Below are 25,340 nucleotides of genomic sequence, written 5' to 3'. Positions count from 1 at the left end.
ACATGTAATATGCTAGTGTGCTGCACACTGCAGCTACCATGATGATCCAAGCAGACCTAAGAGGCATGGCTATCAGCACTAGAGAGTTCTCAGCTCAGGAAATGAGACACGGGTAGTAGGTTAAACTCAAAATTTTCGGGGAAACCCCAAACTGGCATTCACTCTTATCATCAGAGCTAATGAATAAAATTCTCCCTTCCCTGTCAGAAAGATAATTCGACTCTGTGGCAGACCAATAGAGTTAAGAAAATCTCAGTTGGCCATTTCCATATATGCTTACTTAATGACTGGAAGAATAAAGATCATACAACTGATAAAGGAGAAAAGTGAAGTGACATCTCACTGTTGCTTAACTTTATTCAACATCACAGAAACCAAACTATTGTCTTTTATTATATTTCATTCTATAAACACTATACAGCAATTTTAACAAGTTTCGTTATAAAATAGCTACTTTCCAATGATATTTTCAATTCGAAAGTGAAAAATATGAATATAATTAAACAAATTTGTAGATGATAGAGCTTAATCAAGTCAAGAGGTCGAGCAACCTCCGCCCTCTTGAATGTTCATCTGAGAGACGGAGCTTCTTGACAATGGGTGGCGTCACTCCTAGGTCTTGCTTTCTTTTCTTGACCTGCAATACAAAAAGTTACTTTCATACTTCCTCTTTCCATCTGCTACATAAAAAAGTATATTAAATGGGATTAATGTGCAAAAAGAAAGCATATTACAGATGAATTTAAATTTATAGTTTTATAATAATCACAAATGACGTACAGGTACTTAAAGGATAACATTTCAGAACATATGTTGTAGTGTCGCACTGGCAGAGGTAGATTTACCAATAAGCTAAGAAGGCCATGGTTTGTGCCATGTTTAAAATGTCTTTGCCTATAATCAACAACTCTAGATATTAATAATAGAGGATGTGCTTAAGATAACAAAATCATCAACATTCTCAGAGTACAAGAAATTCATACAGTAAAACCCCGTTTTAACATTTCCATTTTTAAGGAATACTCTGTGAAGTCCCAGTCAAATTATCATAAGAATAATGTAATTAAATCGCGCTTTTAAGGAACCCAGTTTCAGGAAAATTCTGCTTTTAAAGAATACTTTTCAAGTGGATTTTGTGATAATGAAGCCCGAAATATTGAATCGACTTTCAATAATCAATAGTACTAGCATATTCAATAGTGCATCTCAATTGATAGTAAAGCAGCACCACATGGCAGCATTATTCTATATAGTTCTTTATGGTCTTGCTTTGCGTTACTTTCAGAGTGGTTGCTTTGCTTGCTTTGTTCTCGCGAGTTGTGGGGATCCTGCTTCCAAGTTTTGTTTATTATTATTATTATTATTATTATTATTATTATTATTATTATTATTATTATTATTATTAATTTTTATATATATAATGGCGACTAAACAGAAGAAATTAATTATCAGACAGAAAGTGAAAATAATAAGGAATGTCGAGGTTAATCCTCAAATAACACTATCGCATATGGCATGGTTTGTCAACTACTTCATTATGGGAAATAATGAAGAAGAAAGAAGAAATTTTCAATGCCGAGTTTGTGTGGTTTGGGTTCAACTAAACGAAAAAACATTCGTGCCTCACCATTTGAACAGTTAAAAAACATTACAATGAAATGTATTGTAAATAATAATTATTGTAGGCCTAATTATATATAATTATAATGTTTCGTATATAACACACATGTTAATACTAGTTATTTTAGCCTTTCCTTCCCATTTTATGAAAATCCCCAATTTAAGGAAAAAAAAAAGTAATCCACAGATTCGTTAAAAGAGGATTCTATTGTACATTGTAATTCACTGTGGGTGAATACAATTTAAAACCTCCCTGGAAAACGATATAATATCAAAATAATGAAATACGAGTATATTACTTAGGGAGGAAAAAGTATTTTGAAGCTTTTATTTATAATAAATGATAGCATCCAATAGCCGAATAAACTTGTATCCATGATTAGTCAAATGATTCTGCTAGTAAATATAGGTCTAACGAAATGTGCCCCTGAAATTATTTTCTTCTCTCACGAAACTTGTATTGTAGATTTGTTGCTATACCCTTATTCCGGTAAGGTCTTCAATTGACTGTAGGTATAGTGTCTCTTCAAGTAATATGACGTTGCCACTTCTTATCAATAACTGTAACATCAGTCTTATATGAGCTTTGGAAAGGAACCATACAAAATAATTATAGTGACGATATTATCAAATCGAGACATTGTTTTCAGAACTTATTGTAATCCATGTATGATGGAGTTTTCGACTCAGAAATGTTATTTTTCTCTGACGAAACTGCAACATGTAAACAGTCATAACAGGTGCTGAAAATTCACAAGCCCTCTTCCTTTCTATAAACTATCAAATCTGACCGGTATGTAAATTTTCGAAGAGCTAATACTAAAAAAGAAGACGTACAATTATTTTACATAAGATAATCTGATTGCGCATACTATCAATATTTTTATGTGCAAACTAAGAAGAGTTATCAATGATCATGTGATTGAGTAGCCTCCATGGTTTTCAGACTTCAAATTCTTGAAAGATTTACATATTTGACAAGTTAAAGGACAAAGTACCTGCAAACAATTCCTACACACTCAACTGCCAGAGCTACAATTTCGAGAACTTCGTCAAGTGTTTACAAAGAGTCTGTTCATTTCACTCACCTTTATAGAGACTTCCTCTACTACAGTCCATTGTTGTACCACCTTCTCTGGACTCAGTGTGTTTACAAAGAATCTGTTCATTTCACTCACCTTTATAGAGACTTCCTCTACTACAGTGCATTTTTCTACCACCTTTTCTGGACTCAGTGTGTTTACAAAGAGTCTGTTCATTTCACTCACCTTTATAGAGACTTCCTCTACTACAGTGCATTTTTCTACCACCTTCTCTGGACTCAGTGTTGCAAATACAAAATTGCGAGTGTTCTTTGGACCCACAACAGGGCCTCCAGAAGAATTCTGGGTGATCTCAGCAATCCTTGCTAATGCATTCTCACCTCGAGCTAAGAAGGAGCCACGTTTTGTCTATTTAAAAAAATTCAACAGCGAAACTGCGTTAGTCTTGTATAACATTTTATGAGATATAAAAAATTATGCGAAATGTTCAAACATAAACAAAAGTTTATAGTTTCCATACTGTAAATCTTAAAAGAGGCTCCAAGAGATATAGGACTGGAAATTAATATTAATAAAACACAATCTATGATTCAGACCAGTACAAAAATTAAGTAGACAATCAAATAATCATTGGCGAACCTGGGATTAAGATGATTAACAATTTTATCTATCCAGGCTCATGTATTATTAACAACAATGTTTAAAAAATTGAAATTCATAGAAGACTAACATTAGCGAATAAAGCATACTATTCATTATATAAATATATAAATTAATGAAAAGTAAAGATGTTTATACCTTAGTCAAACTAAAGCTTTACAAGATATTAGTACGAACAGTCCTCTCCTATGGATGCGAAACATGGTGCCTCACTAAAGAGTTAGAGGAAATTCTACTCAGATTTGAGCGGAAAATACTGAGAAAAATATTTGGACCGGTAAACACCAATGGTCAATGGAGGATAAGTCACAATACTGAATTGTACGAAATGTAAAAAGAGTCCAATAATCACTTATATAAAACTTAAACTGTAGGACTTGACCGTATTCCAAAGAAAACATTGAGAGCAATTTTTTTTGGAACCTGTAGAGCTGGTAGGCCAATAAAGAAAGATGCTGCCAGCCTGCTTCATATTAGAAACTGAAAACTGGCGCGCAAAATAGAGCAGCATGGAGGCAAAAGCTTTGGGAGGCCAAGACTCAAGAATGAGATGTAGTGCCATTGGCTTGGATAGTGTAAATCTGATAAACTTCAGTTTCAACAAGTAAAAGCATGGATAAGCATTTCCATGATGTTCACCCATAGAAACGTTACTCTTCTATGTAGAACATGATTAACAAACTGTTGAGAACTATGTAGATCATGCTCTATTCCACAGGTTGGAACAAAATAGTGCAGTAGTGAATGTGTGTAACTCACCAGTAATTTGAATGGATGTTTAGGATCAGGTGACACTAGGGGATCTGAGACTGTTCGCTTGACAGGGGGTAGTCGTTCAGACTTGTCTTGTGAATTAATCCTTTTGAGGGCAGCTCGGCCCAGTTTGATCAGTTGGCTGTCTGACGTCTCACTCAAAACATCCTCAGTCTCAGTTCCAGCTTTCATCTGCAAATTTCATTCATTTATAGTAAATCCGGTTGTTCTATAATTGCTAATTGCATATAAAATTATTCCAAATATTATTTTTCACTTAATTAACAATTTATTGTAACAATTTTCTTTGGGACATTACGAAATCAACCACCACAGAACAGGAACATTACAGTGCAGCAAAATTAATAAAATAAAAGCAAAAGAAGTTGAATTAGCAATAATGAATTAAGAAGCCTGATCATAAATGGCATCAAGTCAAGTAATACCAGACTATTATTATTGCTAGCAATATCAAAGGAAGCTTTCAATGGAAAAAGGAGCATCTTCTGCGAACCTCTGGAGAAAGAACTAAGAGAGAGATTAGTGAAGAGCTTTATGTGGAGTGTAGCATTGTATGGGACAGAAACATGGGCGTTACGATGAAGTGAAGAGAAGTGACTAGAGGCATTTGAAATGTGGATATGGAGAAGGATGGAGCATGTGAGATGGACAGACAGAATAAGAAATGAAGCTGTGTTGGAAAGAGTGGATAAAGAAAGAATAATGATGAAACTGATCAGAAAGAGGAAAAAGAATTATTGGCTGGATCACTGCCTTCTGAAGGATGCACATTAAGATATGGATCATATGCGGAGATTAAGAGGATGGCAGAAAATAGAGAAGACTGGAGAATGCTGGGTTTGCAGTGAAAGAGCTACCCTTAGGCAGAACACTATGAATGAATATTACTACTGTACATTGTAAAATAATTTTCATCCTTGGAAATGAAAATAAGTAGCAAAAAGTTGAAGAATACATGCTGTTCTGCAACCAAACAAGAACATGAACCTTATGTTGTTGCAGGAACATTTCACGTTCGTGTCTCAGACGACGCCAGGTCTCCTCATCTTCATTCTCAACGTCCTCATTGCCTTCATTATCTGAATCACGACGTTGCAGATCATTATCATCTACATTATCTGGAAGACAAAACAATAATGCAGGGTACAGGACATAAAGCTTGCAGAATTAAAAAGAAAAAAAAAAAATGTAATCAAGTTCAACTATTTAACTAATGCAGTCCTAGGAACAGGCCTTGGTTATACTGGGCGTTTCAAAATTCAACTGAAGAAATTTAAGGGGTTGTGGAGAAGTCCTAGGTAAGTAATAGGAAGCTATGGATTTGCGGAATCAAACTTGCACATTATGGCATGAAGTATTTTTTGGGTCAGTACGTCACTGATTGAGGTATTTGGATTAAAAATCTCGAATGTATTACCTTTTGGCTTGAGATCCATTGGCATATTGTCCCTTTGTAAGGCGACAATTTTACAGATTCTGTGAAAGCTAAATTTTTAAATCACGGTTTATTAGTTCTTAACAGGCTTCATCCAATCTCTAATAAGGTTCGAAACCATCCCATATCATTCAATATCCCTATTTCATTTTCATGCTGGATTATGAGTATCAAATGTAATCAATTTTAACAACTGATAACTCAGATATTTTTCTTCAGAGACCCCTGGCTTTCCTATCTAAAATTGCTTGTCTACTACCCCTTTATAACCAGATAAATTTCTTCAGTTGAGTTCTGAAACATCCTGTATAATATCATAGTATACAGAAATGAATAAAATCTATTATAGTTTTAATGGGAAGCAGATGCGTTTTCATTGTACTATGTCCAATTTATACATCTGAACAAAAGTACACCATACTAGTAACTTTTCCATGCTTCTCATTAATACAATATAATCTATCATAATCCTTTTTATGTGGAATTTTTAAATAATGATCAGATAACATATTGGCACAACCAGTTTCAATGGTTTCATTGAGTAGGTTCAACTCTCTGACATGAAGAATGTTGAAAAAATGTTATGTTTTATTTAACGACACTCGCAACTGCAGAGGTTATATCAGCGTCGCCGGATGTGCCAGAATTTTGTCACGCAGGAGTTCTTTTACATGCCAGTAAATCTACTGACATGAGCCTGTCGCATTTAAGCACACTTTAATGCCATCGACCTGGCCTGGGATCGAACCCGCAACCTTGGGCATAGAAGGCCAGCACTATACCAACTCGCCAACCAGGTTGACTCTGACATGATGATGATCTAAGACAACCCTAATCCTCAAAACACTGTGTTGTTGAAACACATTATCAGCAATAGAAGTAATACAAAGAAAACCAGTTATTAAATGTCTGTTATATTGTAGTTCTTCAGACATCTCCTATTATATTGTAAGAGGGAAGATAAATACAAGTGAATATAAAACAATGGAAACTTACTGATATTTTTCCAACGAAATTTTCGCTCCCGTCCTCCACCTTCTGAGTGCAGCTCCCCATCCTCCAGCAGTAACTCCTGCAGCATGCGTACTTCACGTCGGTCTTCATCAAGCAGTCGACGCCTGATGCATCAATCCATGTTAGGCATTATATTACATTTGAAATGAGGTACAGCTATCTATATGCATTCAGTCTGTCAGAATTTTTACGTCCCTAGACATGTAACTTAGTTCTACATTTTCAATATAAGTTCTAATGATCTTACAGAAGTCTTTCAGAACTTAGGCAAAAAAGCTAGGATCTCATCCCTGTTTTTCTGATCTGAACATTTGAAACCTTTGCAGTCTCACAGCTCTACCTAAACATTTGTCCATAAAAAACAGGACACTTGGTTCAGGAACTATCAGCCAGTAACTTTACTTAGAGCCCTTTTAACTCAAGGATCTTCTTTGGAGGTTCTAAATTAGAAAATAAAGTATTGGATTCATGTAACGGATTCACTGCACGTGAAAGTTTATTGCATATGCAATAAGATGAATAAACGAAAAAAATTTATAATAAGGCCTAACAATACTCTGCTAGAAACATTTGGTAATAGATGACACAATAATAGCAATTGTGGTCCACAGCATTCTATGTGCAAGAATATTAACCAACATACATGCATGAGATGAACGGTTCAAAACTGATATCTACAAAGCAGAGACTATCGAGAAGAGTCACTTACGTCAAACACTTAGCAATGAGAATCAATCAAATTGTTTATTCAGGGATAAATCTCTTTCAATGCCATAAATCTTTAATAAAAACTTCACAGCTTTATTTTCCTTAATAAGAAAATGACTTTCTTTATCATTGTTAAAATTCATCAACCTCAGGTGAGTGTGAATTAGTGTCCATCACATTCAACAGTACAGTGCCTTCTAGACGACCGTTTTCAAAATGCAGCCTCCCAAAATTATTCAATATGTGACATAATCTATAACTGTGGAGGTTGCAAACAAAACCGGCCATTTCCACCGAAAACAAAAAATGAGTTTACGGTTTCAGTATGTTTAGAGAGGCATCTTTCTGAGTATGTTACTATTTTTATTCTAACTCGGCCATTTCCATGAGTAACAGTATGGTAAAATCAGTATTTTCAATCAAAATCGGATAATTTCATATCATACTAATGCCAATATTTTCATGGTCTTTTCTTGTATCAAAAACAGACATTTCTAACATTTTAAGTGTTGCAATTACCAATCCATTCAAAATCGGTCATTTCCACTTCTATGTGCAAGAGTGATAATATTTTACTGCTAATTAAAATTATTGTAGAAATGTTGTACTATATTCATTTTTCCATGATATAGTTGAATGAAAGTGAGGGATATCTAGGGAGATGTGTATGTTTTGCTGTCATAAATGTCAAATAGCTTTTTTTGAATAAAAATGAACATTTTCCTCTTATTTCCAAACAAAACCGGATATTTCCTAAATACTTTTGTCTGTAAAATGCACAGAAAATGACTAAGATCATGATTATTGAAACCATTACAACAACGGACGTAACATGTACAACACAAAATCGTCGTTCACTTTGGGGTAAAGTGAAGGTTCGATACAGTTTTTTGTAATTCCTGATAAATAAGGGAGACTGGGGAGGTTTGACCATAGGGGAGGTTTGACCCATCTCTATAATTTGAAATCCCGCCATTTTTATCTCTGCTATTTGTCATGGTTCTCTTTGCTTTTAATGTCAGAGGTAATATTTATGCTCATCAAGGCAGTGAAACCAAGAACAGCTGAGATTCTACTTCCTGTTTGATTTGTTGCTTGCTGATGTTGGTTTGATGCTCTTGTTTATAAGAATCCAAGTAAGTAATTGCAATCTTAATGGTAATAGTGATAGTTACATTTGATTCTACATCCTTTTAGGTTCAATTTCATATATTTATTGTGTAGTTTTCTTTATTATTAAGTATATAAATATTTTAGTATATACAAAAAGTCCCATGAGGGAGGTTTGACCCAAAATTGCAGGGAGGTGTGACCCATGTTATGGTGTGTGATTTCATAACATTTTTTTTATTTCTTAATAGGATGCCTTTCAAGTGGAAACCTACTGAAAATCCAAGGAAGAAAGTAGATCCAGGAGTAATGAAAGCTGCTGTAAAGCGTGTCCTCGATGATAATGTGAGCATTCGAGCAGCTGCAGTTGAATATGAAGTTGATAGGAAGACTTTAGGGAGGTATGTTACTAAAGTAAAGGAAGGAAATGAAACAGCTTTCAAGGCAGACCACAACAGCTCTCAGATTTTTAGTTCAGAAGAGGAAAATGATTTAGAAAAGTACCTTCTAACAGCAGCTAGGTTGAATTATGGTCTTACTCCTAAAGAGTTGCGAAGATTTGCTTATGAATATGCAGTCGCTAGAGGTAAACCAATCGGTGATAATTGGAAGAGAAACAATCAAGCCAGTTATGATTGGGAGAGAGGATTCATGCATCGTCACCCAAGACTGTCACTGCGGAATCCCCAGGGAAAAAGTCTAGGGAGAGGGACAGCCTTTAACCCAACAAGTGTAGGCGAGTTCTTCCAGAATCTTCGTTCTGTGTATCACACCAATAAATTTGGCCCAGAATCAATTTACAATCTGGATGAAACTGGGGTAACAAATGTACAGAAACCTGGCAAGGTAATTGCACCAAAAGGGGAAAAACAGGTCTCAAAAATGACATCCGCTGAGAGGGGGACACTTGTTACACTTTGCTGTGCAGTAAGTGCAACAGGAAATGCTGTTCCACCATTCTTTGTCTATCCAAGACAGAGATTAAATGATAAAATGATTGATGGTGCTCCTGTGGGTTCTTGTGCTGGTGTTAGTCCAAGTGGGTGGATGACTGGAGAGACCTTTGTTCATTACTGGGAACACTTTATCAAACACACAAAGTGCTCTAAAGAACGTCCTGTGCTTGTCATCTTAGACAACCATGAATCTCACGTAACACCACAGACACTTCAGATCGCTAAGGACAATGGTATCACACTAATAACATTGCCACCCCACACAAGCCATAAAACTCAACCACTTGATAGAACTGTATTTGGGCCCTTCAAAACTGTTTACAATCAAGCTATTGATGACTTCATGACCACTCATCCAGGAGAGACTGCAACTATCTACCAGATCCCAAAATTTGTTGGAAATGCATTTCCTGTTTCTTTCACTCCTGCCAATATAATCAGTGGCTTTAAATGCACTGGGATCTGGCCATTTGATTCCACTATTTTCAATTCTACTGATTTTATGAGCTCATATGTAACTTATCGACCAAGTCCTGCCAGTGAAGATGCAGCAGCCATAAGCAAAGAACCCCATCCAACACTGATTACCCAGCCAAGTTGTAGTGGAATTTCACCAGAACAAGTAAGACCTTTCCCGAAAGCTGGTCCAAAGAAAAGTAAAAATGGCCGCAAAAGGGTTGTTAGTCGTGTGTTGACAGACACACCTGTCAAAGCAGCTATTGAGAAAGAGTACGAAGAACGCGTCAATAGGAAGAGAAATCAGGCTACCCTTCCTTCCAAAACTATTAGGAAAATATTTCCTAATGACTGTGAGGACTCTGTATCAATTGAAAAGGAGAGGAAAAAGAGAAGAGAATCTCACTTTACTCCTACGGCTGATGAGGACGAGGCTTCTGAAAATATAACTGATGATGACGACTGCGAGGAGGTGAATAATGAAGATTGGGGAGTGATGTCTGCTAAAAGTGGTGATTTCGTCTTGGTTAAGTTCTGCACCAAGTCGACAGCATGCCATTATGTTGGAAAAGTTATACAGATCAGAGAATATGAGTGTAAAGTGAAATTCATGCGGCGCTACCGATTCGGGTCAGACTGCTTTGTGTATCCTGATGTTGAAGACACTAGTTATGTGCCATTTGAAGATATGAAAATTCTTCCAAAACCAGTTTTTCAAGATGGAACTGAAAGAATGTCTTCAAAACTTAGGTTCTCAGTGAGATTTATTAATTTAAATGTGCGTTAAGTGAAAACAGTGCTATTTCTCAGTGGAACTTTCACTATTTTCTATATTTTTATAATATTTGTGTTTGGTACTTTTGTTAGAAATAGTGTTCTTTGTATTCATGTTCCTAATTTATTTAAATATTGCAGACTTGTACTGTTTTGTAGGCTTGGGTCAAACCTCCCAACATGTGGGCCAAACCTCCCTTATGCGGGGAGGTTTGACCCAGAAAGTAGTATAATTAAAAAACATATATGAAATTTAATACATTAAGAATAGGCTGTTCTGTAATTTACCATATATGTCTGAGATCTTAGTCTATCTAATGGTATGTTTTCATCACCTCTAAGGAAATTTATTTTTGGAAATAAAAATAAAATAAAAATAATGGGTCAAACCTCCCCAGGCTCCCTTATACTATTTTGGAAATGACCAGTTCTTTTCGAAACCTCCACAACTGTAATATATAATCACAGTTTCTTGATAATTTCACTCTTTTTTCACTAGCCTAGTTGACTACCTTAGTAACTAGAAGATAAATGCTTATTAATATTTTACAAGCTTCCTTTTATTTATTTTTTAGTGAAAATGCTTTATATTCCTTCAAGATATCTTTCACTATTATGGGGTCTTGGTATCAATTATGAAGTTCAGACAGTTGATTAAACAAACAGCCACCTCTATCTACATGTGGCTGAAGATTAGTAGGCCATCGAGCAAGGACAGCATTAATCCATGTTACATACATAAGCAATACATGCAAGCAGAAGATGAACATGCAACTCTCTCACATATGTATTTTGTCGAGCTGTGCCTTCACTTTGCGTTGGTCCAGATTCTCAGCATCACCTTCCTCGAACTCTAGAGTATCAAGGTCCTGCTCATCCTCGTCTTCACTGCCCCACTCAGATTCTGAGAGCTCTGCCTCATCTTCGAAGAACTCTGCTGCTGACCGTTTCTTTGGCTCATGTGCTGGCTTAATTATCTCATTCTCCTCTGAGTCATAATCCACGAGCTTTGGTTCTTCATCTTCATCTTCAACTTCGGCAGTCACATCACTTCCAGCATCTTCGTCATCTGATTCATCTAGGAGAACATAATCTAAGTGACTAACATATTGCTTGTGACAGTACAAAACTGACACGAGATCATACATAATAATGTGCACAAAGACATTTCACATGCTTTTTTCAGACACAATACACGAATATTTCGCCATCTTTTAATCTTGCCTATTCCTGTCACAGCTAACAGGAGTATATAAAATACGAACACCCCACTTGTTTGCCAGGTTTTCAGCATTGAGACAGATTGTGCCTATCAAGTCAATGGAACAGTAACATTCCAATTACCATATTTTCTCAAATATCTAGCGCACTTTTCTTTCGAAATATACAAGTAAAAAATACGGGTGTGCGGCTTATTCAAAATGAAGTTGGCGACATTGTCCAATTTTCCTCTTGTGCAACTCCTAAGGTGGCAGCACAAGTCATCATCTTTCCGCGTGGATATTTCAATTGTTAACATTGTTAAATGACGTTTCAATTAGCAGTACATGTGTCAGAATCAAGTTCAAGTGTGATAAGTGTATAGTTTGTGCGTCTTATATTTTCAATTCTGAAAATGAGTACCGTTGAAGGTATAAGATTGTGATTCTTTACTTGTACCGAAAAACTTAAAATTGTCAAAGATGTGGAGGAACACGGAAACCAATAGCAACAAACAAAATGAAGGTAGTTAATTTACTGATATATGCTATTAATGTTGCAGGATATTGTGTAAACAGTCGATTAAGCAAGACAACTGACGTGAGTGCAGTGAATGTGCACAGGATGGGTTTGAAATGCATCCTGTTCCAAGATATAATTTTATAATTTATTGTTAAATGAACTGAAATTCACAAAGTAGTTAACCATATAATGCAAATTATTTCAAATTTTCTATAGGACAAATTTCATACTGACCTAATTATTTCATATGAAACAGTTTCAGATATTTTTAACATTTAGCATATTGTCAATTGTATCACAACTTTATGATAAGTTGTTAATTTAAAAGGTTCATACTCATATGTAACATTTTATTTCGCAAATATTTTAAAACAAAGAACCTGTTAAAGCAGAGTACTTAAGTATTGGCCAAGAGTAAAATTTAAATAACCATAGACACCATTTCAGATCATTTTTAAATGCAGTAAAGATGCATTATTTTCTGAATTTCAATCTTGTTTTGTTTAAAATATGCATCTATCAGCAGCCACCACGAAAGACATTATCTATTAAATAAATTTTCTAGATCTTACGAGATAAAATAGTGAAAATGCTTTCTCCAGAGGAGAAAACATTTTTCAAGATGTCTTCCTGCATCATTATACAATAATACTTCTTGGCAGAACAATGTATGAGCATATGTGAAACAGAATTAATGAAGACAGGAAACAAAGTGAATAGTACAAAATACAATCCACAGCACCAGATCGAATCCCTCTCCTCTAGTGTTTTTCCCTTTGTGGTCTTTACATAGATTTTTGCAGTAGTTGTTTACCTGAGAAGTCCAGTCTTTTGTGCCTCTTCTGAACTCTGGTTTCCACCACTTCATCTTCCTCATCATCTGTAAAAGGCTGCACTTGTTTTGATCTGTAAACAGTACATACATAGAGAATCTCAAGAGTATGAAAATGTAAATAAGTCAAAAGATGAAACAATTTTACTTTACAATAAAACAGAAAAAGAGAAATATTAATTTTCATAGCGCACGCGCGCGCACGCACACACACACACACACACACACACACACACAAAACGGTATTAATGATATACATATCTTAAAAAAAAAAGACTATGAGTTTAAAATAATAGCTAGAGCAAGTAGAGGATTTTAAATAAGTTGGTACCGCTTCACTTTCAAACACTTTTCTTATTTACTCTCCTAAAATTAGGGTGTATGGATTATTTGATGGCGCAGAGTATTTGCGTATTTATTATGGTACTGTAGATTGAGACAGTACTGTGCAGGCCTTTTTAGTACAAAAACTGATACTAACTTTGATGGGCTCTCTGTATGTTGTGTGTTTGGCTGAGTCAGCCCTTCATCCTGCTCGAGGCTGTGCAAATTCACAGGCTGGGTGTTGAACTTTCCCGAGCAAAGACCTAGTAATTCATCTTCCAAGCCTTTGTGATTCACATCCATTGAAGGGTCCACTAGGCGACCAATACTTCCTGTATGAGAAGGAAAAGGTGGAAGACAGATAAACGAGACAGTACTGATAAGTTCTTAGCCCAAAACAGAAAAACATTACTGTATCTCAAAACAAATTTTTATTTTCATTAAGAGTACTGAATTAATGCAAATTTATGACAAAAAAATAGTAGATTAATGAGAAAACTGTGGTATGGATCATGACCCAGTATTTATAAGAATCCAAGTAACATACATGAAGCAGCATGAATTAGAATCAATATTTCAACTCATTATATTTCATAAACAAGAAAAAGCAAAACAAATGAATCACCACATTTCTTAATAATCCAAAATTAATTAAAATATGTATTATCATTAAAATCCAGTTACCTGACCTTGAATGGTTCTCATGTAAGTGAACTAATATCCAAGTTTGAAGATTCGCTTGCTATTGATCCCAATAGCTCTATATTGTTATTTGTTTGCTAATCCTCTTGGCTTTAATGCCATCTTACATTCCAATAATATTGTCCATCTTGGATACGGAACAACAAGTTTTGATGGAGAAATCATTGCAATAAGTGAAAGTCTCAGGAATCTTCTATGCCACATCAATAAATTTAAGAATGCAGTTATATTGTCAGACTCCAAAGCAGCTATTCTATCAATAGTCTCTAAACACACACCTTCATCTCAAACAGCAGAAATAACTAAAATGTTCTCTCAATTAATATCACTCAATAAAAGAATTGTATTCCAATGGATACCATCCCATTGTGGAATCCTGGGAAATGAGAATGCGGATGCTTTAGCAAAGAAGGGCAGCACTGCTACTTACAGACCTGTTACTAAATCTACGTATTACTCTGTGAAAAGATTTATTAAATCTACATACTTAAACTTCAACAAACAAAATTTGATAATACAATCTCAAGGGAAAAAATGGAACTCTCTGCATCATAATCCACAGTTAATTCCCGATTTACCACGAAAATCGTCTGTAGCTGCATTTAGATTGGCAACAGGCCATGATTGTTTAGCCAAATACCTGCATAGAATTGGAATATATCAGTCCCCTAACTGCCCATTGTGCAACTCAAACCAAGAAATGGATTCGGAACACCTCAAAATCTGTGCTTCAGTGGCTGACCAGGATAATATCTTTGAAAAATATTGGAGTGCAAGAGGTCAAATGACTTTATTGTCAAACGCCTGGCATTAGAAAACAACAACAACATAACTCTATTAAAAAGTTAAAATGGTCTCGGAAATGAAGACGTACAAAAGGAAGATTTTGAATGCTAGGTAACAGGTATCCAGACTTTGTAACAACATGAATTTAAAACTTCAGAAATGAGACTTGGAAGAAACGAAGACTGGAGATACAGGCCGGAGAGAGACCATTCAGGAGGGATTATAGAGGCAATCTTAAGCTACAATGTGACAACTGACTTTTGCATATTGTACAAAATAGAAAATTACCGAGTGAATTAAAATCAGATATCAATTTAAAATTAACATATAGCTTGTTGAATACAGAATAAGCTTAACTTGCTTCAGAAATTTTATACAGCATTATCAACAGATGCATCAGTTTGCAAAACTAATACAACTGACACTAACCTGTGAACTGTCCTGAGCAGAGTCCCAGAAGTTCGTCCATGTTGTCTTGTGTGTTCATTGGCTCTGCTTCAGTAAACAATTTTTTAGCCGTACTGCTGGACGTGCCATTCAGTGTACGAGCCGTCAGAGGGGATGGGTATTCAGACTGCAGCATAATATAAAATTTACAACTACTAGTACGTCTAAACAATTAACATTTGGAATCAATCAATGGAAAATCAAGCGGATTATTATTATTATTATTATTATTATTATTATTATTATTATTATTATTATTATTATTATTATTATTGTTGTTGTTGTTGTTGTTACTATTATTAGTATTATTATTATTATTATTATTATTATTATTATTATTATTATTATTATTATTTTAGTGGTAAGTTCTTGTGACTTTCATCAGTAGTACAAGGGTCAATATCTCTTATAAAATTTTTAATTTCATCACTGCAGCTATTTTTACAGTAAATATAGTAACAACCAACAAAATTACAAACGCACATGATTATGTCATGAAGGATACCTACGAAAGTTCATAGGGATATAAGCTGTACATTTTCATTATTAACATACGGCAACAAAGTGAGTAGATTCCTTTCTTAGTTCAGATGTTAACCTTATTCATTCCACAGAGGAAATGGTAAAGCAGCACTGTATTGGCCAATCAAAACAAATATTCAACTAATCAGTAATCTCTTCCTCTTCCTTGACAGCCCACTGTCATGTCTGCATGTAGTCTTTATTTGTAGGCTATGTTGCAATTTACCCTCTTAGTTCGGTCTCATCAGAAAAAAAAAAAAGTAAAGGTGCTAAATGCGACAACACTGCAAAAGTAGGACTAATGTGAAAGTTGCTTTGTATTTCGAAGTTTCATAATGTTCTGTGTCGAATTATCAATATTGCACTGTGTATCACTGATAGCAAGTTCTCTGTGCAACCAATCTGCAAGTGGATTAACTGAGAGCAGGGATGCCATGTTCGGGTTTCTCTACAATCTATTCACACAATAGATAGACAATCCTAACCTGTGTAGAAGGCGTGCTTCTCAGAGATGGCAAGTTGGAAACTGGAGAGATGAGGTCCAGAATACGTGACTTGCGGTTGTCTTCTGCATCCACACTAGGAGTCGCTTGCCTCTTTCTCATGTCAAAGGGCTGGTATGGTGGGATCATTGCCAAGTCCAGCTCACCTGGGTAAAAAAAATATAATAAGCTGTTATAAATAAAATATACAATTATGACATAAAATTTGGCTTGTAAGAATCTATATGAAAAAAAAAAAAAATAATTACAACAAAAAAACTATTCTGATTGCAGTAAAGTTACTTCACTATTCTGCCCGACTTCCAGCTGAATCTATTTTTAACTCCAGAGAACATTCTCAAAACAGCTCGTTATTCTGTGACTACTGAAGGCTATATAGGCCTACTCATCATTTAACAGTAAGCATACAATATCGAAATTAAATGTCATTTCTCCTGGGGAAAAAAGCAATGATTTGAAACAATCCATAAAATATTACAGAAATATCACATTTTTATTATCCTGAAAATAGATTGACGACTCATAAGGCATATTTTTCCTAATAATAAAACTCATCCTACAGATGCAACTTACTATGAGTTTATGTTACTGATACATACATCAGCTACTGCCCATGTCTCACGTCCTGAACTGAGAGCTCCCTAGTGCTTATAACCACGCCTCTTAGGTCTGCTCAGACCGGCACGGCAGTTGCAGCATGTGGCACAGCAGCATATTACATGTGCTGAAAACATTATCCTATGCCATTGCAGGGGTCTTTACTGGTTATAATAATGGAGACTCTAATCGTGGTTACCAGTATCGCTATTATCTCTGATGGTGATGGCTATGTAAGTACACACTAGACCATTCTTCGTTCAGTCTGGACAATTGCTGAATTGCCATAGAGCAGCATTTCTCAAAGTATGTTCCGCGGTTCCGTGAGCCCTAGGCTATATGATTTTAAATTTTATTTTATACTTTTTTTTTACTTGGTTATATCAACTACTAGGTTATTTTGCATCGATGGGATTGATGATAGCCAAATGGTATTTGGCGAGATGAGGTCGGGGATTCGCCAAAAATTACATAACATTCGCCTTACGGTTGGGGAAAACCTCGGGAAAAAAAATCGAACCAGGTAATCAGCCCAAGAGGGAATCGAACCCGCGCCCGAGCGCAATTCTGGATCGATAGGCAAGCCGCCTTAGCCGACTGGGCTGCTCCGGTGGCTATTTTATACTTAGTGGATACAAGTTTTGATGGAGAAATCGTTGCAATAAGTGAAAGTCTCAGGAATCTTCTATGCCACATCAATAAATTTAAGAATGCAGTTATATTGTCAGACTCCAAAGCAGCTATTCTATCAATCATCTCTAAACACACACCTTCATCTCAAACAGCAGAAATAACTAAAATGCTCTCTCAATTAATATCACTCAATAAAAGAATTTTATTCCAATGGATACCATCCCATTGTGGAATGCTGAGAAACGAGAATGCGGATGCTTTAGCAAAGAAGGGCAGCACTGCTACTTACAGACCTGTTACTAAATCTACATATTACTCTGTGAAAAGATTTATTAAATCTACATAATTAGACTTCAACAAACAAAATTTGATAGCACAATCTCAAAGGAAAAAATGGAACTCTCTGCATCATAATCCACAGTTAATTCCCGATTTACCACGAAAATCGTCTGTAGCTGCATTTAGATTGGCAACAGGCCATGATTGTTTGGCCAAACACCTGCATAGAATTGGAATATATCAGTCCCCTAACTGCCCATTGTGCAACTCAAACCAAGAAATGGATTCGGAATACCTCAAAATCTGTGCTTCAGTGGCTGATCATGATAATATCTTTGAAAAATATTGGAGTGCAAGAGGTCAAATGACTTCATTGTCAAACGCCTGGCATTAGAAAACAACAACAACATACTTAGCGGATACTATAAAAATATATAAATGTTACGAAAATATGAATCAATAATAACATGAAACCACCGATGATAATAATAATAATAATAATAATAATAATAATAACAATAATAATAATAATAATAATATTCCAAGAATATGCGTAATAACAATATGTTTAGGCGTAATGAACATCTAAAACAGAAAATACCCATAATACTTATCACTTTCATCACTGGATTCTCTGCGTATGTGTCCACTAAAACAAAATACCGAAAAGACAAAATGCAGAAGTATAGCATAAATGAGACTGCAACTTTCCGCCATAAAACCAGACTGCAGGCTTAAAAAGCAAATACATTCGTCCCATTGAACAGAATTATTGAGATACTTGCTCTCACTTGTCTGTTAACTATTAAATACTAATAAAATATTACCAGGATTCCGCAGTTACACTTTAGATTAAAAGGGGTTTTGCGGTGGAAAAACGTTTGAGGAACACTGCCATAGAGGAAAGAGTTTACGGATGTGTACACGTGACAACCGTAATCGGCATTAGGTCGATAAGTAGAGACTGTAGTCTACAACTGGTATTAGTGTTTAGTTACAGGAATTGATAAGTAGGACATAATTTGTTTTGTGAGGGGACAGCCTATACATTCGCTTGTCCATGGCTGATCTTGCTCCATAGCTGATGAAAGGAATTCAGAAAAGACCGATGTGTTGAACGTAGGGTAGTAGGCACATGCAGTACCCAGGACCTCCCACTCACCCCCTCTGCGTCTCGCCCCGCAAAGAAACAGCTCAGAAAGTGAGGCACGGGCAGTAATTCAATTTTAATCGGTTTATTTTACAATACTTTATCAACTGCTATGGTTATCTAACATGAGTGAAATGAAGGTGATAATGCCAGCGAAATGAGTCCAGAATCCAGCGCTGAAAGTTAGCTAGCATTTGCTCTTAATTGGTTGAGAAATAACTCCGGAAAAAACCTCAACCAGGTAACATGTCCCAACCAGGATTTGAACCTGGGCCTGCTCGTTTCACGATCAGACAGGTAACCATTACTCCACAGTGGTGGATGTCAGCTAATTAAAGGCTAAGGCTAAGTTAAAAAATTGAATTGAAAATTGATGCAAAAAAGATTAAACCTATGGAAACACACTATTCTTCAATCCACATTGCTTATTTACTTCAGCCATGACTGCTTAGCTCCAAAGGATTAGTTAGAACTGTTACAAGTCTAGCTAGACTGTTCTCTTTGTGATATCATATATTAATGCACACTATCAATCTACATCATAACTAAGTATACTAAAAAGTACTCTCCTGTATGAATAACAATGAGAAGTTGCGAGGTATATGTTTTAACTTCCTTTTTAGTCATGTGTTTAAGTCATAACTCATAACAGTACTAAGTTTCTTAAACTGAACTGCAAAACGAAAATGTTGTTGCTATGAATTTCTTCTATGCATGTAACATATTAAAGCGCAATGAAGCTTTCAAAAAGTAAGATTCTCACTCACATACCTTGAGTAAAATCCTCTTGAGAAGCAAACATGTCAAGAGTCTTTGCTCGTTCCAATTTCGTTTTCTTTGGTGAAGCAGTAGAAAAAGCAGTTTCACCTAGTAAGACAAAGAATAACTTCTACTTATGAATATACTAATTTTACAGAGTTCCTGTAATAAATGACAATAATAACTCTAGTTCCACGCAACTACCAATTGCCACAGAACTTCGTGCTCTAAAAGCAATTCTATAATATCTCATGGTCTAGTGGTCAGAGCTTCTGGCTATAGTTCATGAGGTCCCGGGTTCGATTCCCGATTAGAGCACAGGAATTTTTCCTTAAAGGGGATTATTCCTGTGTTCGTCCATGGTCTGGAATTTAGGTTAAGTTTAGATTTAAGACCTCTCCTGGCACCACATAATCATCCTATCACATCATCGGGGTAATGTAACTCCGCCTTCCAGGCGCCCCAACCTCAGAAGTGGGTTACAACTAAGCCATGGCCAGGAGAGAAGACCAGAAATGTCGAAAAGTCAACCTGGTGGCATTGGATAAAAAATAAAATAAAAAAAAATAATATCTCTAAGATCCAAACAAAATAAGTTGTATCTTCGCAGATAGCAAATCATCAATGGTAACAATTATAAACTATAAAACAAGGCAATATTTTCACCAGACTGTTTATATAAATCAAAATCTCCTCAACGTCCAACCTCAAAAAAAAATTATATTTCAGTGGGTCCCTGGCCATATTGGTATTGGTGGTAATGAAAGGACTAACATTTTGGCAAAAAAGGTTTCATGTCCAAATTCGAAACAAATGATTCCTCTTATTCACGCTTATAACGTGGTATAAAAACATGCAACAAAAGCCTGGAAATGTCAGTGGTAATCAGGAACATCAGGAAAAACATTGCGATAAGTTAAAAAAACTCCAAATGATATTATCTATACAAATTTCCATGTTCAGTGCAGAACTTTGAGGAAAGATCCTGCACCAGATGATAAATCACAGAAGAATATCTTTACAGATTCAATTTAACAGTCATCCATTTGCAAAGTATGGCATACTGAACCCGAATATCTTAAAATATATGCTTCTTATTTTGAATGTACAGAATAAAGAATATAATTACAAACAAGAGAAATAGAAATAAAATAATGCAATCAATATATATAAAAAGAAAATTCTAAATTGTACTTTTGAACAAGACTGAAGAGCTAAAGTAATTTCAAATTTGGACAGTAATTCCATATAAGAAATAAACATTTTTGGCTAACTACAATCAATTTTTAGTCACTGGCTGCAAAAATTTCAAAGAGACATGATAACATCAGCAGAGTTGGACTCATATATTTTTGCCCAACTTTAAGACTTTCTAGGTCTAAGTGGAATTGAAAGAAAAATTAATTATTAACACATTTCTCTGGCCTCATGATGAAAAAAATACAACAAAAAAGTAAATCGTCTGTAGCTGCATTTAGATTGGCAACAGGCCATGATTGTTTGGCCAAACACCTGCATAGAATTGGAATATATCAGTCCCCTAACTGCCCATTGTGCAACTCAAACCAAGAAATGGATTCGGAACACCTCAAAATCTGTGCTTCAGTGGCTGATCATGATAATATCTTTGAAAAATATTGGAGTGCAAGAGGTCAAATGACTTTATTGTCAAACGCCTGGCATTAGAAAACAACAACAACATATATTTTGAAATAAATAGTAGGTTAAAAGCTCTAAATCATTTAAGATCCTCTGTAAATTTAACGAACTATTACAATGAAATCCCAATAATAATAATAAGCATAGATTAATGGAGTCATTACAATGAACCAAGGGCATGACGTCCATATAAATACTGTAATCGCTGCTTCCAGTTCAAAACAGCTAAAATAATGCAATTTTCATCAAGTACAGAACAGTAACTGTGCCACTGTTTAATATGCCTCAAATATTGGGAATATTGAAGTTTGCATGTTTGAGTTGTAAACAGACTTGAAATGTGTTTACAAGTGGTCAATACTCTCACTATGTGCATGTGTAAGTGGGTGGTCAGCTGGGAGCAGAATGGAACATGTGCTTGCTTATCACTCTCTATGTAAGCATTTAGCAAGAATGTTTCTGTAAATTTATACCAGGTTTGCTCTATTCACTGCATCAATGGAGAAGTGGAGAGCACACCATACATCACAACAGAGAAAATACAGTGAATGATCATTGCTGAAGGAAGGATAAAAGCACTGGCACATCATGATGTGATACACTTAAGAGTTTTCCATGTACTGTAATAACTTACTGTAGTTCAAGTAATTATAAAGCAATCACTATACCTGACACTTGTTGCAACTCAGATGTGAGCTGTCCCTCTTCAGAAGATTTCTCAATCCCATTCACAACTTCTCCTGATGTAGCTACTTGGTCATCCTCTCCGATATACTCTTCATTTTCATCTACATCATCGTCATTTTTGTCATCATCTGACTGAAGCTCGTTCAGTTTACTTTCTTGCAGTTTGCTATTAGAAATTTCTGCAGATTCTAACTCATCATCTTCATCACTTGATTCATCAATATCGTCAGACACGTCAGCCTCATCATCTAAAAATGCACTCTTTACTCTCTTCTTTTCTTTGAGTGGTGCTTCCTCTTCTTCTTCTTCTTCACTCTCGGTTTCAGTCTCTGTCATTTCTGCTTCAGGCTCGTTCTCATCTCCCATGAAACCTCCACAGTCTGACAATTCCCCTGGAATTAAGCATATGGATAACAGGACATCAGATTATGCTCTTAGTTGCCTTTGTTACTTAAGAAATCAAATCTTGAGCTGACACAATCCAGCAATACTAGGGACACTACACAGTGTAGCTTATTTTGTTAGTACAGTGGACTGACGCCAGAGAAAATGTGAGAAAGAGATGTCACAAAGTGATCTGCAGGTAGTAATAATGATCTTCGAAATAATCTGTCAGCATAATATTTACACCAATTAATGATTTCAAACATATTTTTATCCAGTGGAAAGTACTTGACTTTATGTCATTCAACCAAGTATCCCCATCTATGAGTGATGTACCAAAGCTGTAATTCTTTTTGCTGCTATAGGCACTGCCCTCAGTGCAACACAAGAAGTGAACTACAATACACAGCACCACATGATAATAATGATTAATGGAGCAATGGTGGAATGTTAGTAGAGAAAACGGGAGTAACCCACAGACACCTACCACCAAGCACAGTTTTGTCTACCACAAATTCTACTTGGATTCAAAGGGATTCGAACCCGGATTACAGCATGGAAAGCTGATACTATAGCCATTCAGCTAATAGTGCGCCTACGATATGAAATAGTATACAAGCCACTATATTTTGGTACGATATATGCACCCAGTAACTTCAAAAACTTTCGCAAACCAGAACTGCCACATATAGCAAACTAAATTTTAAATCAGTATAATGTAATATGGCCATGTATGGAAGATGGAACACGGACAACTGCTGAAAAAAGTAATAAGTTGGATACCAATGGAAAAAAACATGGAAGATCTAGGCATATATGGGAGGAAGATATAAAGAGAGCTGTGCAGGAATAAGGTCTAAAAGAAGAAGACTGGACAGAGGTGAGATTATGGATGCTGAGAATCGGAAAATGTCGAAAGGCATTATGAAACCAGATGAGAAGTAGTTGTTTCATATCAGAAGTTAATGTCACTGTTTATGTTAATAACACTTCACAGTTTCATATTTATAAGTTTATAAATTCAGCTTAAAAATGAATACCTACAAGAAATGTTAATTTCTCACCAATTCAACACACAAATGCTAATTTCTTTCTGCGTAATGTGAAAGAAACATAAGGTTATTTAATGTCAGGTGTTAATGACATAATGACAAAACCAGCCGGCATTCTTTCAGTCAGAAGATTGTAATATTTAGACACAACCATGTATTTATAGTACAAAAAGAAGCAGTGTAGATTGAGTACATTGCTATATTAACTCATTTTGAAACAAAACAGAAATACATAGAAAGTACTAACAGTTATCTAGAGATGTGGCATATACTAAATACTGAATCACAACCCTTAAAAGTTAAACAGTTGTAACAAGAACAATGGAAACACTTTTTGTTTAATAGTGTCAGGTGTTGGCACAACTGCTTTGGAGAAGTCCTGTATTTTGACAGTTCTTCGAAACATGTCACTGAGCTGATGCAAATGCTTCATAACATTAAAATGGATCACTTTCTTCCAGCCTAGTACACAGTAAGTATGTCAAGAGCTGGCCTATTGTGCAAAGAAAATTTCGGCAATAACTATACATATTCTAACGTCTTTCGTTTGAAATCCATGATTTATGTGCAATTTCAGTTTTGATTACGTATACCTCAACTGGCTAGAGAATATATCTAACAGTTACCACACACATCAGTTACGGTTAGCTGACTTAACAAAAACTGATGCATTATTAACAGAAAGGTGCCGAAAATGCTACCGGTATATCATCCTAAAACTGTGCACTTCATGGAATGATTAAGGAAATAAGATCATTCCCCGGCCATTTAATCATTTAAGTTGGGGAAGAAGTTGACACAAGTTTGCCAACATTATAAATGTTTCAAGAGGTATTCTCTGGCCAGCTGCCTTGATGAGGACTTAAAATTGAGAGGAAGGGGATGTTAAGAGTAACTGACATCAGAAATCACCACAAATGACACTAAAATATTATCTATGGCAGTAATAAAGAGTCCCTTATAAAGAAAGATGGTGTCTGATTTGGTATTACCTGATTATTTCATAAACTTGAGAGATCACTAAGAACGTTTTCAAAATCAATTAATGGGAGGGAAATCAATACTTTTTACACGTATTGGAATGGCTGTTGCTTAACATCAACACTGGTAGTACACAGTGAATTGATAATAACTGGCAGGTCTCATTTTGTGATTTTCAGTAGCCTGTCTTCACAAAGTGAAGTGATATACAGGTAAATGTTTAATTAAATTCACCAACAGAATTAATTTGTATGAATGTGAGTGTGATTGTGAGTGTGCCGGGTTAATATTAATTAACCAATTATCACAAATATAAAAATACATCAGGACTGTCGCTGGGCAGTAACACACGTTTCAGCGTCACATTGTTGACAAGTAACTCCATCTGTGAGCACAACCATAAAGCATCTAATAGATGCTACAGAGTTACCAACAACGAAAAAATTGAATCATGATAATCTCGAACACAGAGTTACCTTCCAACTCTTCATTATCCAATTTATTTTCCTGCAGACGTTTTCCCCACTCTTCTGCTCTGCGTTGTGCCATCTGATGTTGCAGCTCTTTCTTCAGTCTCTGCAGCTTAGCTCCAGGCTTGGCCATAAGAGGATCGTCCTCAGGTTCATCTCCACCTAGTATTACTGTCACCAGTTCCTTGTGCACCTCTTGTTCACCATCTGGTCCTTTCTCAGCAGTCACCACTCTACAGCACAGACGTTTTAAATAATTTGTGTAAAGGTTGGTTACACAAAAATTGATGATACATATTTA

General features: G+C 35.6%; 2 protein-coding genes across 3 annotated transcripts in view; one reads left to right on the top strand and one right to left on the bottom strand.

Moving 5' to 3' along the window:
- Positions 1-332: 332 nt before the first annotated feature.
- Positions 333-25,340, bottom strand: part of LOC138699751 (claspin-like) — a 37,109-nt gene continuing 12,101 nt past the window's right edge. For both annotated transcript variants that reach the window (XM_069825866.1, XM_069825867.1), the window contains exons 5-17: positions 25,046-25,272; positions 22,134-22,544; positions 19,819-19,914; positions 16,371-16,534; positions 15,346-15,490; positions 13,586-13,760; positions 13,087-13,178; positions 11,334-11,628; positions 6,529-6,650; positions 5,085-5,215; positions 4,083-4,268; positions 2,889-3,071; positions 333-637 (exon numbers count right to left, since the gene is read on the bottom strand). In XM_069825866.1, the coding sequence (XP_069681967.1) occupies positions 530-637; positions 2,889-3,071; positions 4,083-4,268; positions 5,085-5,215; positions 6,529-6,650; positions 11,334-11,628; positions 13,087-13,178; positions 13,586-13,760; positions 15,346-15,490; positions 16,371-16,534; positions 19,819-19,914; positions 22,134-22,544; positions 25,046-25,272 (2,335 nt within the window). In that variant the 3' untranslated portion in view covers positions 333-529. The remainder of the gene's footprint in view (positions 638-2,888; positions 3,072-4,082; positions 4,269-5,084; positions 5,216-6,528; positions 6,651-11,333; positions 11,629-13,086; positions 13,179-13,585; positions 13,761-15,345; positions 15,491-16,370; positions 16,535-19,818; positions 19,915-22,133; positions 22,545-25,045; positions 25,273-25,340) is intronic.
- Positions 8,172-10,949, top strand: LOC138699752 (tigger transposable element-derived protein 4-like). The gene is made up of 2 exons (XM_069825868.1): positions 8,172-8,390; positions 8,616-10,949. The coding sequence occupies exon 2, from the start codon at positions 8,617-8,619 to the stop codon at positions 10,561-10,563; it is 1,947 nt and encodes a 648-aa protein (XP_069681969.1). The 5' UTR covers positions 8,172-8,390; position 8,616; the 3' UTR covers positions 10,564-10,949.

The sequence above is a fragment of the Periplaneta americana genome, chromosome 5 (genome assembly GCF_040183065.1).
Source record: "Periplaneta americana isolate PAMFEO1 chromosome 5, P.americana_PAMFEO1_priV1, whole genome shotgun sequence".
Taxonomy (NCBI): Eukaryota; Metazoa; Arthropoda; class Insecta; order Blattodea; family Blattidae; genus Periplaneta; species Periplaneta americana.
This window is presented reverse-complemented; position numbering and strand designations above follow the sequence as displayed.

What these genes read in the sequence shown, in the direction of transcription:
- LOC138699752 (XM_069825868.1), top strand. Translation starts at nt 8,617, where the DNA reads ATGCCTTTCAAGTGGAAACCTACTGAAAATCCAAGGAAGAAAGTAGAT.